The sequence below is a fragment of the Mobula hypostoma genome, chromosome 10 (genome assembly GCF_963921235.1).
Source record: "Mobula hypostoma chromosome 10, sMobHyp1.1, whole genome shotgun sequence".
In the NCBI taxonomy this organism is placed as follows: Eukaryota; Metazoa; Chordata; class Chondrichthyes; order Myliobatiformes; family Myliobatidae; genus Mobula; species Mobula hypostoma.
Window position 1 is genome coordinate 100,903,869 of NC_086106.1, and position 12,601 is coordinate 100,916,469.

At 41.3% G+C, this 12,601-nt stretch overlaps 1 protein-coding gene across 4 annotated transcripts in view; it reads left to right on the top strand.

Moving 5' to 3' along the window:
• Positions 1–12,601, top strand: part of tenm1 (teneurin transmembrane protein 1) — a 2,340,669-nt gene that overhangs the window by 2,155,242 nt on the left and 172,826 nt on the right. For all 4 annotated transcript variants that reach the window (XM_063060938.1, XM_063060937.1, XM_063060940.1 and 1 more), the window contains one exon: positions 8,405–8,524. In XM_063060938.1, the coding sequence (XP_062917008.1) occupies positions 8,405–8,524 (120 nt within the window). The remainder of the gene's footprint in view (positions 1–8,404; positions 8,525–12,601) is intronic.

Genomic DNA, 12,601 nt, shown 5'->3' on the forward strand with positions numbered 1-12,601 from the left:
CTATATTTCATCTACCATTTCTTTGCCCATTCTGCTAATCTATCTAAGTCCTTCTGTAGCATTTCCTCAAAACTACCTGCCCTTCCACCTATCTTCATGTCATTTGCAAACTTTGCAACAAAGCCATTATTCCATCATCCAAATCATTTACATATAACGTAAAAAGAATCGGTCCCAACACAGAACCCTCTGGAACAGCACTAGTCACTGCCAGCCAATCAGAAAAGGCTTCCTTTATTCCTACTGTTAGCCTCCTGCCAATCAGCCACTGCTTCATCCATGCTAGAATCTTTCCTGTAATACTGTGGGCTCGTAGCTTGTTAAGCAGTCTCCTCTGTGATACCTTGTCAAAGGCCTTCTGAAAATCCAAGTACACAACATCGACCGACTCTCCCATGTATATGCTTGCTTGCTATTTCCTCAAAGAATTCCAGCAGAATTGTCAGGCAAGGTTTTCCCTTGAGGAAACCATGCTGACTACGACCTATTTTATCATGTGCTTCCAAGTACCCTGAAACCACATCCTTAACGATCAACAACATCTTTCCAGCCATTGAAGTCAGACTAACTAGCCTATAATTTCCTTTCTTCTGCCTCTCTCCCTTCTAGAAGAGTGGAGTAACATTTACAATTTCACAGTCTTCCGCAAGCTTTCTAAAATCCAGTGATTCTAGAAAGATCATTACCAATGTCTCCATAATTTCTCCAGCCAGCTCTTTCAAAATACTGGGGTGTACACCATCTGGCCTAGGTCAATTACCTACCTTCAGACGTTTCAGTTTCCCATGAACCTACTCTCTAGTCAGGGTAACTTCACAAACTTCATGACCCCTAACACCTGGAACTTCCACCATATTGCTAGTGTCTTCCACAGTGAAGACTGATGCAAAATACCTTTTCAGTTCATCCAGTATTTCTTTGTCCCCCATTACTACCTCTCCAGAATTGTTTTCCAATGATCCAAATTTCACCCTTGCCTCTCTTTTACACTTTATGTATCTGAAGAAACCTTTGGTATCCTCTTTAATATTATTGGCTAGCTTACTTTCATATTCCATCTTTATGTTCATAATGACTTTTTTTAGTTGCTTTCTGCTGGTTTTGAAAAGCTTACCTTTTTTTTTGCTCTATTATATGCCCTTTCTTTGGCATTTATATTGGCTTTGAATTCTCTTGTTTGCCATGATTATGTCATATTTTCTTTAGAATATTCCTTCCTCTTTGGGATGTATATATCCCGTGCCTTCCAAATTCCTTCCAGACATTCCAGCCATTGCTGCTCTGCCATCAACCCTGCCAGTGTTCTTTTCCAATCAATTCTGGTGAACTCCCCTCTCTCATGCTTCTATAATTCCCTTTACTCCACTGTTATAGTGATAAGTCTGACTTTAGCTTCTCCTTCTCAAATTTCAAGGTGAATTCGATCATATTATGATCACTGGCCCCTAAGGGTTCTTTTACCGTAAGCTTTTTAATCAATTCTGGTTCATTACGCAACATCCAATCCAGAATAGCTGATCCCCTGGTGGACTCAAACATGAGCTGCTCTAAAAGGACATCTCCTATGCATTCTGGAAATTTCCCCTCTTGGAATCCTACACCAACTTGGTTTTCCCAATCTACCAGCATATTGAAATCCCTCATGACTATAGTAACATTGCCCTTTTCGCATACATTTTCCATCTCCCAATGTAATTTGTAGACCACATTCTTGCCGCTGTTTGGGGGTCTGTATATAACTCCCATCAGGGTCTTTTTAACACTAGCAGTTCCTTGGCTCTATCCATAATGATTCAATACCTTCCAATCATATGTCAGCTCTTTCTAATGATTTAATTTAATTTTTTACCAACAAAGCCACACCACCCCATCTGCCTTCCTGCCTGTCCTTGTGATACAATATGCGTCCTTAGGCAATAAGCTCCCAGCTATAATCTTCTTTCAGCCATGATTAAGTGATGCCTACAACATCATATCTGCCAATCTGTAACTGTGCTACAAGTTCATCAACCTTTTTCTGTATTCTGCACGCATTCGAATATAACACCTTTAGTCCTATATTTATCTTTCTCGATTTTGTCCAGATTTTACATTGGACCTCATCCTGTTGACTGCAATTTTGCCCTCCTTGCTAGGAGTCTCACTATACCTTGCCTCTGTTCTGTTTGTAAACCAACTACATCATCTTCCACACTTTCACTCCAGTTCCCATCCCCTGCTAAATTAGTTCAAACCCATCTGAACAACTCTAGTTGGCCTGCCCACAAGGATATTGGAGCCCCCTGTGGTTCAGGTGTGACCCGTCCCTTTTGAACAGGTCATACCTTCCCCAGAAGATACTCCAACTATCCATAAATCTGAACCCCTGCCCCCTGCACGATTCTTTGGCCATGTATTCATCTGCCAAATCATCCTATTCTTACCCACATTGACATGCTGCACAGGCAGCAATCCAGAGATAACTACCTGTTTTTCAGCTTTCTACCTCGTTCCCTAAAATCTCTCTTCAGGACTTCCTCACCTTGTCTACCTATGTTGTTGGTGCCATTATGTACCAAGATTTCTGGCTGTTCACCCTCGCTCTTGAGTGTGCCATGAACACAATCTGAGATGTCCCTGATCTTGGCACCAAGGAGGCAACATACCATCCGGGTGTCTCTATCATGCCCACATTACCTCATCTCTGTTCCTCTGACTAAGTCCTCTTCACCTCTCTGCTCTTCTGAGCCACAACACTTGGCTCGGTGCCAGGGTCCCGGTCACTGTTGCTCCCCCCTAGAGGGTCGTCCCCCTTAATGTTATCTAAAGTTATATACTTATTATTGAAGGGAATGTCCACAGGTGTTCTCTGCATGGGCTGTGCATTTCCCCTCTTTCTCCTGATGGTCACACAGTTACCTGTCTCCTGCAACCTAAGGGTGACTACCTCCCTATAGATCCTGTATATCCTCTCCTCATTCTACCGTATGAGTCGAAGGTCACTGAACTGCAGCTCCAGTTCCTTAATACATTCTCTGAGGAGCTGCAGCCCAGTGCACTTGGTGCAGGTATATTTATCTAGGAGACTGGAGGTTGCCCAGACTTCTCACATCCTACACACAGTACGGAACACTGCCCCTGGAGCCATTCCAACTAATCTACAGGTGAGGAAGGAATAAATAAGAACAGAGAGAGAGTAACTTACAAGACAATCTTTCTCACTCAAGCTTGATCTTGCCTAAGCCTTATGAGCCAAAGCCATTCTAAAGACTGGCACGCTCGATAGAATGGCTGCTCCACTTGCAATGAATTATACCTATTGGCCCTTTCTTATGAATCCCTCTTGCCGATTGCTTGCTCCTCAGATCAAAAAAACTCCCACAAAACTCTGCCTTCAAACTCTTTGTTCACCGCCCAAGCGCTTTTCAAGTACTCTTGATGTAGATTGTCCAACTCAGAGAAAAGTGGTTTGAAACTCTGCTTTTCAAATCTTGAACACGGACCTGACTGCTCTATTTACTCACTGCCACTTGCTGATTAGTCACTCCACAAATCAGAAAAACTGCCGCAAAATTCTGACTTCAAAATCTTGATCGCCGCCCCAATTAAAAAGTAGCTCTTTCTTTGCACCCTTGATGTGGATTGTCCAACTTATGGTGCATATTATTCTCATTCAGAAACAGGATTAAGATATCTCTCACTTACTTCACATGAAACCTTTGAGAAATCTCCACCTTTTACATGGATTGCTTTGACCCCAGTTGGTATATTAATCTAATTACAACATGATCATGGAATTCAAAACATTAAAATAAATAAAGATGTCTGTAGGTAGACTATTCAGAGAAAAAGTCTGAGATATCCAAACTTTATTTTTATAATTTCTTCACAATGACATTGGGTATGACATCATGAGTACGAAATCATATTAGCTTTCCAGTGCAAGTAATTTCATGTCGAATTATCTGCATGGATGTAAAAAAAAATTTGTATTCACTTGGACTATGGAAAACCTCACGGCATTCCAAAGTTCTTCAGACTCCTTTCTCTAATATAATATAGTGTAAAGTGCTACCCCAATTTGCGGTTAGAAAAGACCATGAACAACAATTAATTACAATTCTACAAGATCCATATTTCACATTTTAAATTGTGAGAAAGATATGAGCAGGACACAAACAGAACACCTCTGCTTTATTTTCTGTAAAATGTTTTTAGTACTGTTGCATCTATATAGAGCCTGATTTTAACATCACCACTGACATTACAGCACTCAGGAATTGCACTAACTTAAGCTGAGATCTTGAATCTCTGGGCTTGAATTAGAGACCTGGGTTTTACTAACTATTGGAAATAGATTTGCTTTATTATTGTAACATGAAATGAGTACAGTGAAGAACATTTGTTTTCATGCCATCCAGACAGATCATTCCATACACGGGTACATCTGGGTCGTAAAAAGGAAAGCAAAATTCAGAATATAGACAATAGACAATAGGTGCAGGAGTAGGCCATTCGGCCCTTCAAGCCAGCACCGCCATTCACTGTGATCATGGCTGATCATCCACAATCAGTGTCCAGTTCCTGCCTTATCCTCATAACCTTTGATTCCGCTATCTTTAAGAGCTCTATCCATCTCTTTCTTGAAAGCATCCAGAGACTTGGCCTCCACAGCTTTCTGGGGCAGAGTATTCCATACATCCACCACTCTCTGGGTGAAAAAGTTTTTCCTCAACTCCGTTCTAAATGGACTACCCCTTATTCTTAAACTGTGGCCTCTGGTTCTGGACTCACCCATCAGCGGGAACATGCTTCCTGCTTCCAGTGTGTCCAATTCCTTAATAATTTTATATGTTTCAATAAGATCCCCTCTCAGCCTTCTAAATTCCAGAGTATACAAGCCCAGTCACTCCAGTCTTTCGACATATGACAGTCCCGCCATCCCGGGAATTAACCCTGTGAATCTACGCTGCACTCCCTCAATAGCAAGAATGTCCTTCCTCAAATTTGGAGACCAAAACTGCACACAGTACTCCAGGTGTGGTCTCACCAGGGCCCTGTACAGCTGCAGAAGAACCTCTTTGCTCTTATACTCAATTCCTCTTGTTATGAAGGCCAGCAAGCCATTAGCTTTCTTCACAGTCTGCTGTACTTGCATGCTTGCTTTCAGTGACTGATGTACAAGAACACCTAGATCTCGTTGTACTTCCCCTTTTCCTAACTTGACTCCATTTAGATAATAATCTGCCTTCCTGTTCTTACTACCAAAGTGGATAACATCACATTTATCCACAAACATCACATTTATCCACATTAAACTGCATCTGCCATGCATCTGCCCACTCACCCAGCCTGTCCAAGTCACCCTGCATTCTCATAACATCCTCCTCACATTTCACACTGCCACCCAGCTTTGCGTCATCGGCAAATTTGCTGATGTTACTTTTAATTCCCTCATCTAAATCGTTAATATATATTGTAAACAGCTGTGGTCCCAGCACTGAACCCTGCGGTATCCCACTGGTCACTGCCTGCCATTCTGAAAGGGACCCATTAATCACTACTCTTTGTCTTCTGTCAGCCAGCTAATTTTCAATCCATGTCAGTACTCTGCCCCCAATACCATGTGCCCTAATTTCGCCCACTAATCTCCTATGTGGGGTTTTATCAAAGACCTTCAGAAAGTCCAGGTACACTACATCCACTGGTTCTCCCTTGTCCATTTTCATAGTTACATCCTCAAAAAATTCCAGAAGATTAGTCAAGCACGATTTCCCCTTCGTAAATCCATACTGACTCGGACCGATCCTGTTGCTGCTATCCAGATGTGTCGTAATATAATGTTGCAGTTTACAGTAAAAGTATAGTGCACATAGAAAAATTAAATGCAATGGTCATGCTGACGTAGATTAGGAAATCAAGAGCTTTAAGTGTATGAGAGGTCCATTCAGAGTTTGATAACAGTGGTACATGAGCCTGGTGGTACATACTCTCAAGCTTCTTTACCTTCTGCACAATGGGAAGGGGGAGAAGGAGAATTACGAGGATGGGAGCAGTCCTTCATTTTTACCAGAGAATTACCAGAGTGGGAGGATGTTTAACAAGATAAGAACCTATGGTATTACAAGAAAGGTACTAACATGGATAGAGCATTAACTGATTGGCAGGAAGTAAAAAGTAGGAATAAAGGGAGCCTTTTCTGATTGGCTGCTAGTGACTAGTGATGTTCCGCAGGGGTCAGGGCTGGGACAGCTTCTTTGTACGGTGTATGTACATGATTTGGATGATGGAATTGATGGCTTTGTGGCCATGTTTGCAGATGATACAAAGAGGCAATGGTGAGGCCTCACTTGGAGTACTGTGAGCTGCCTTGGGCTCCTTATTTAAGAAAGCCCTGCAGAGGGTGGTTAGAGGAGCAGAGAATGTTATTGGCATCTCCCTACCTTCTGGTGGTCTCCCTACCTTCTGTCCAAGACCTCTTTCAGAGTCGATGCCTCCAGAAGACACAGTACGTCATTAAAGACCCCTCACACCCTCTCCATGTTCTTCTGCCATCAGGCAAACGTTACAGGAGCATTAAAACTAAAACCACAAGGCTGCTAAACAGCTTCCTCCCACAGGCAGTCAGAATGCTAAATAGCTGCTCTACCTGACTCTGCTCTGGACACTTTTAACTTGCACTGGACAATTATAACTTGATTTTAACTGACATGTGGCTGTTGTGTTTTATTATTTATTGTTATGTTTATTATTTAGTGTTGCGTTTCTAATGTTATGGTTGCACTGCTCCTGGGAAACGTTGTCTCATTCTGCCCTGCAGAGCTGATGTACGGTTAGAATGACAATAAAGTTTTCTGAATCTTCAATATTGAATATTGAAAGTAGGTGCTGACATTGGAGAGGGTTCAGAGAAGCTTGAGGGGCAATTGATGGCTCTGGGCCTTTACTCACTGGAACTTATAAGAATGAGAGGGGGTCTCATTGAAACCCATCGAATGTTGAAAGGCCTTGACAGAGTGAACATGGAGAGGACATTTCCTATATGTTGGAAGAGTCTAGGACCAGAGGACACAGCCTCAGAATAGAGGGCATCCATGCAGAACAGAAATGAAGAGCCAGAGTGTGGTGAACTTGTGGAATTCGTTGCAAAAGGTGGCTGTGGAGGCCAGGTCATTGGGTGTAATTAAAGCAGAGGTTGATAGGTTTTTGATTAGTCAGGACATGAAAGGTTGTGAGGAGAAGACAGGAAAATGGGGTTGAGAGGGAAATTAATCAGGCATGATGAAATGGCAGAGGAGACTCAATGGGCCAAATAGCCTAATTCTGCTTCAATGTCTTATGGTCTTTTTATGTTTGCTGCTTTCCTTAGGAGGCAGGAAATGTAGACTGAGTCAATGAATTAGAAAATATTAAATTGTGAATATAGAAAACATATCCACATGGCTGATTAAATTTGTAAGAAGAGATGGCCATTTAGAACAGAGTGTTGCTTCTGTTATTTTTTCAAAAACTTTCAACTCTACTAACTTATAAATAGTTCAGTCTTCATTTGTTGAAAGTTGCTAATAACTGTAGCTATTCACCTCTGTTTCTTTTGAGCTGAATGAAAGGAAATATCACTCCTGTGCAATAGCAAGTGCTCTTCCTCAGTTTAAATCTGAAGCTAAAGAGCATTTTGGAGGCAGCTTCAAGTTAACAGCTTGCAAGAATCTCACTATCCTGAGCCAGGGATCACTTATTGTTAACCAACATGCATGACTGAGAAGATGATCTATTTTTCAACACAAACTTCCTTGATGAATACATCTACGGATATAACAGGGAAGAATAAATTTGATGTGAGGTAGTGAGAGGTGGGTACAGAGTGGACGGTGTGAGTTGGGTGAATGATATTCAACCAGAATTTGTCTAACTAAATATCATACTTAGAGAATATTTCAGACTTAAGATAGTGGATGTACTTGAATTTCCAGTAACCCAGGCAATAATTATTTTATTTAATATTTGATTGCCACAAATTCCTACTGATGTGAGGATAGCACAAAAATCCTAGTGCAAATTTACTTTTGTACATCTGCATGAAGTTCCTGCATGGGCTAATTCCTCCTTAACAACAAGAGCTCCCTATAATATAAGTACGTATAAATTAGAATACTTAGTCAAGTTAGTCTAATCCTGTGTAGTCCAGTTGAGATAAATCTATGTATTATGCAGGCACGCATCTGATTAGATATAACATCAAAATAAGCCATTTTCAGGTTCACCCATCACAGAGAAACCTTCATCTTTGTTTAAATATACAATGGGTTTATATGACTGACAGGAACCAATGTCAATTTTCTTAACTTAGGAATATGGAATAAAATTAATTGGAATTGCTTAATCCTATTTTCAATATGTTTATCTGCATGTTGTCTCCTTTCAGCAGTGTCTGTGTTGTTCGAGGGCAGGTGGCAGCAGTGGATGAAACCCCACTGGTTGGTGTAAACATCAGCTTTCTGAACCATGACAATTATGGGTACACCATCAGCCGTCAGGATGGCAGGTACAGAAAAATGGTTTTCATTTTCCCCACTGTATTCCTATTCTAAAGATGCATTTTGAGTTAAATTTACATAGTATATATACACATAGCAAGGAGAATTCTCACCAAGGGGAGACAAAACTAGGGCTGAGACAGGAGGCATGTAATGAGAAAACTTGACTGAATAATAGCAATAAAACTAAAGATATATTGTGCAATTAGAGATCTCCTACCAAATAAAAATATTGTTTTTTTTTGTTCTGTATGCTTTATAATAAGATGCTTCGAAAAGAATAATGATAGAGGTGAAAGTCTTCTGTGAATAATTATAAGTTAATTATATTATTTCATTTTTTTTGTTAAAATTTTCAATATGTATAAAAACCTTTGAATTTCACCTTAGGTAACTCATCTAATTTAGTTAATAAAAATAATCTGCAACTAATGAAAATACACTTTAAATATCTTTTATCTAAATTCACAGGCTATGACATTTGGTAATGGATTAATTTCTAAAGTAACAGCTATCTTGCCTATTTGCTTTGAGACACAAAATATAGTTGATTCTGTTTAAATGGGACCCATCAGGACCAGGGCATTTTGGCCTGATTAAGCAGCTGCCCCAATTAGCCAAAGTTTCATGGAAATAGTTAAAAAGTATAAAAAAGACAAACTACTGTTTAACTGAGCAACAAATTATATATTTAAATGAAACACAGAACAAATTAGATCACTATCAATACCTTTACACTACTATAAAACTGTGCATTGGTTCCTAATAGTTATTGTCAGAAGAATTTATCTACTGTATTCTTTTGATTGACTGTAAATGAACACAATTGGTGCAGACACCTAGTACAGGTAAAGAACTATCTTCAGACAAAGCTTTAGAGGATTGCATCTTCATTCTAACTGTAACATTCAAGATGATTGTCGATACCTTCATAATTCCAAGCCTGTTAAAGTAGAGAAATGGTTTCATTTTCACTCCCGACCATTTCTAGCATCTCCAAGCTTGAGAGATAGTCAAGTCTCTCAAAAGCAGAGGTGGAGGTGTATGCCTCATGATCAACTCCTCTTGGTGCTCAAATGTATCAGCATTGTCCCAATTCTGCTCGCCAGACCTGAAATATCTCACAATTAAGTGCTGTTCATTTTACCTGCCACAGGAGATTTCAGCAATCATTTTGGTAGCAGTGTACATTCCACCTAAGGCCAATGTCAGGCAGGCTCTAAATGATCTGACCAATTGGGATTAACATGCATGAAACAGCACACCCTGACATCTTCACAATCATCATGGGGGATTTTAACCAGGCCAGCTTGAAAAAGTTACTAAATAATTACCATTAACAAATCACTGTAGCATCAGAGGAAACAATACACTGGACCACTGTTACACCACAATCAAGAATGCCTCCCATGGTATTCCATACCCACACTTCAGAAAGTCTGATCACCTGGCTGTACTTCTACTCCCTGAGTACAGGTAGAGACTGAAGACTGCAGCACCAGTAGTGAGGACCAAGAAGGTATGGACCAGGGAAGCAAAAGAGTGCTTACAAGACTACTTTGAATTGGTGGACTGGATGTATTCAGGAATTCATCTTCAAATTTGGATGAGTATGCTGCAGTTGTTACCAACTTCATTAAAACCTGTGTGGTTGAGTATGCACCTACAAAAACTTGCTGTACATTCTCAGAACAAAAGTTCTGGATGAACCAGGAGGGTTGTCATCTGCTGAGGACTAGATCACTGGCATTTAAACCTGGTGATCCACGTCCGGACAAGGAAACCAGGTATGACTTGCGGAAGGCTATTTCAAGATTGATGAAACAATTCTGAGGAGGGTTGGAGGTGACATCGGATGCGTGTCAACTCTGGCAGGATTTGCAGGACATGATTTCCTTCAAAGCAAAACTCAATAGCAGCAATGCTTCACTATCAGATGAGCTCAATGTCTTCTATGCCCACATGGAAAGAGAGAATACACAGTAATTACAGTCATAAAGATCCCTGCTGCATCCGGTGACCCTGTGATTTCTGTCTCAGGGGCCGATGTCCGGCTGTCTTTCAGGAGGATGAACCCCCGCAAGGAGGCAGGAGTGTGATGGAGTACCTGGTAAGGCTCTGAGAACTTGTGCCAACCAACTGACAGGAGTATTCAAGGACATTTTCAACCTCTCACTGCTATGGTCGGATGTTCCCACTTTCTTCAAAAATGCAACAATTAGACCAACGACTAAGAAGAATAGTGTGAGCTCCCTTAATAACTATCACCCAGTAGCACTCACATCTACAGTGGCTACAGGGGTCAGGGGGTATGGAGGGAAGGCTGGGTTCTGAGTTGGATGATCAGCCATGATCATAATAAATGGCGGTGCAGGCTCGAAGGGCCGAATGGCCTACTCCTGCACCTATTTTCTATGAAATGCTTTGAGAAGTTGGTCGTGACTAGATTGAGCTCCTCCCTTAGCAAGGACCTGGACCCACTGCAATTTGCCTATCACCACAATAGGTCTATGGCAGAAGCAATCTCAATGGCTCTTCACCCTGCCTAAGATCACCTGGACAATACAAACACCTATGTCAGGATGCTGTCCATTGACTATAGCTCAGCATTTAACACCATCATTCCCACAGTCCTGATCAATAAGCTACAGAACCTGGGCATCTGTACCTCCCGCTGCAATTGGTTCCTCGACTTCCTAACCGGAAGCCCACAATCAGTGCAGATTGGTGATAATAAAACCATAAGACGTAGGAGCAGAATGAGGCCATTTGGTCCATCGAGTCTGCTCCGCCATTCAATCATGGATGATCCTTTTTTCTATCTTTTCCTCAACCCCTGTTCGCCGCCTTCTACCTGTAATCTTTAATGTCATGTCCAATCAAGAACCTATCAATCGCTGACTTAAGTACTCCCAAAGGCCTGGCCTTTGGACTCCCAAGTCCCTCTGCATCTCAGATTCCTGGATTTTCTCCCCATTTAGAAAATAGTCCGCACGTTTATTTCTACTACCAAAGTGCATGACCATACATTTTCTAATGTTGTATTTCATTTGCCACTTTCTTTCCCACCCTCCTAATCTGGCTAAGTCCTTCTGCATCCTACCTGTTTCCTCAACACTACCTGCCTCTCTACTAATCTTCGTATGATCTGCAAACTTGGCAACAAAGCCATCTATTCCATTATCTAAATCATTTATAAACAGCATAAAAAGAAGAGGTCCCAACACTGATCCCTGTAGAACACCACTAGTCATTCCTCCTTGATGACGATCAACACTGGTGCACCTCTGGGGTGTGTGCTTAGCCCACTGATGTATTCTCTATACCCATGATTGTCTGGCTAGGCATAGCTTAAATACCATCTATAAATTTGCTTATGATACAACCATAGTTGGTAGAATCTCAGGTGGTGACAAGAGAGCGTACAGGAGTGAGATATGCCAACTAGTGGATTGGTGTCACAGCAACAACCTGGCACTCAACATCAGTAAGACGAAAGAGCTGATTGTGGACTTTAGGAAGGGTAAGACGAGGGAACACAAACCAATCCTCATAGAGGGATCAGAAGTGGAGAGCGACCAATTTGGAGTTCCTGAATGTCAAGACCTCTGAGGATCTAACCTGGTCCCATCATATCGATGCAGCTATAAAGAAAGCAAGACTGCAGCTATATTTCATTTGGAGCTTGAAGAGATTTGGTTTGTCATCTGCGTGTTTTAGATATCATGTGGAGAGCATTCTGTCAGACTGCATCACTGTCTAGAATGGAAGATGCTACTGCACAGGACCGAAAGAAGCTACAGAAAGTTGTAAGATTAGTCAGCTCCATCTTGCGCCCTAGCCTCCAAAGTATCCAAGACATCTTCAAGGAGCGGTGCCTCAGAAAGGTGACGTCTATTATTAGGGACCCTCATCATCCAGGACACGTCTTCTTCTCATTGTTACTGTCAGGAAGGAGGTACACACTCAGTGAATCAGAGCAGCTTCTTCCCCTCTGCCATACGATTCCTAAATGGACACTGAACCCATGAACATTATTTCACTTTATTAAATAAGTATTTCTGTTTTTGCACTAATTTTAATCT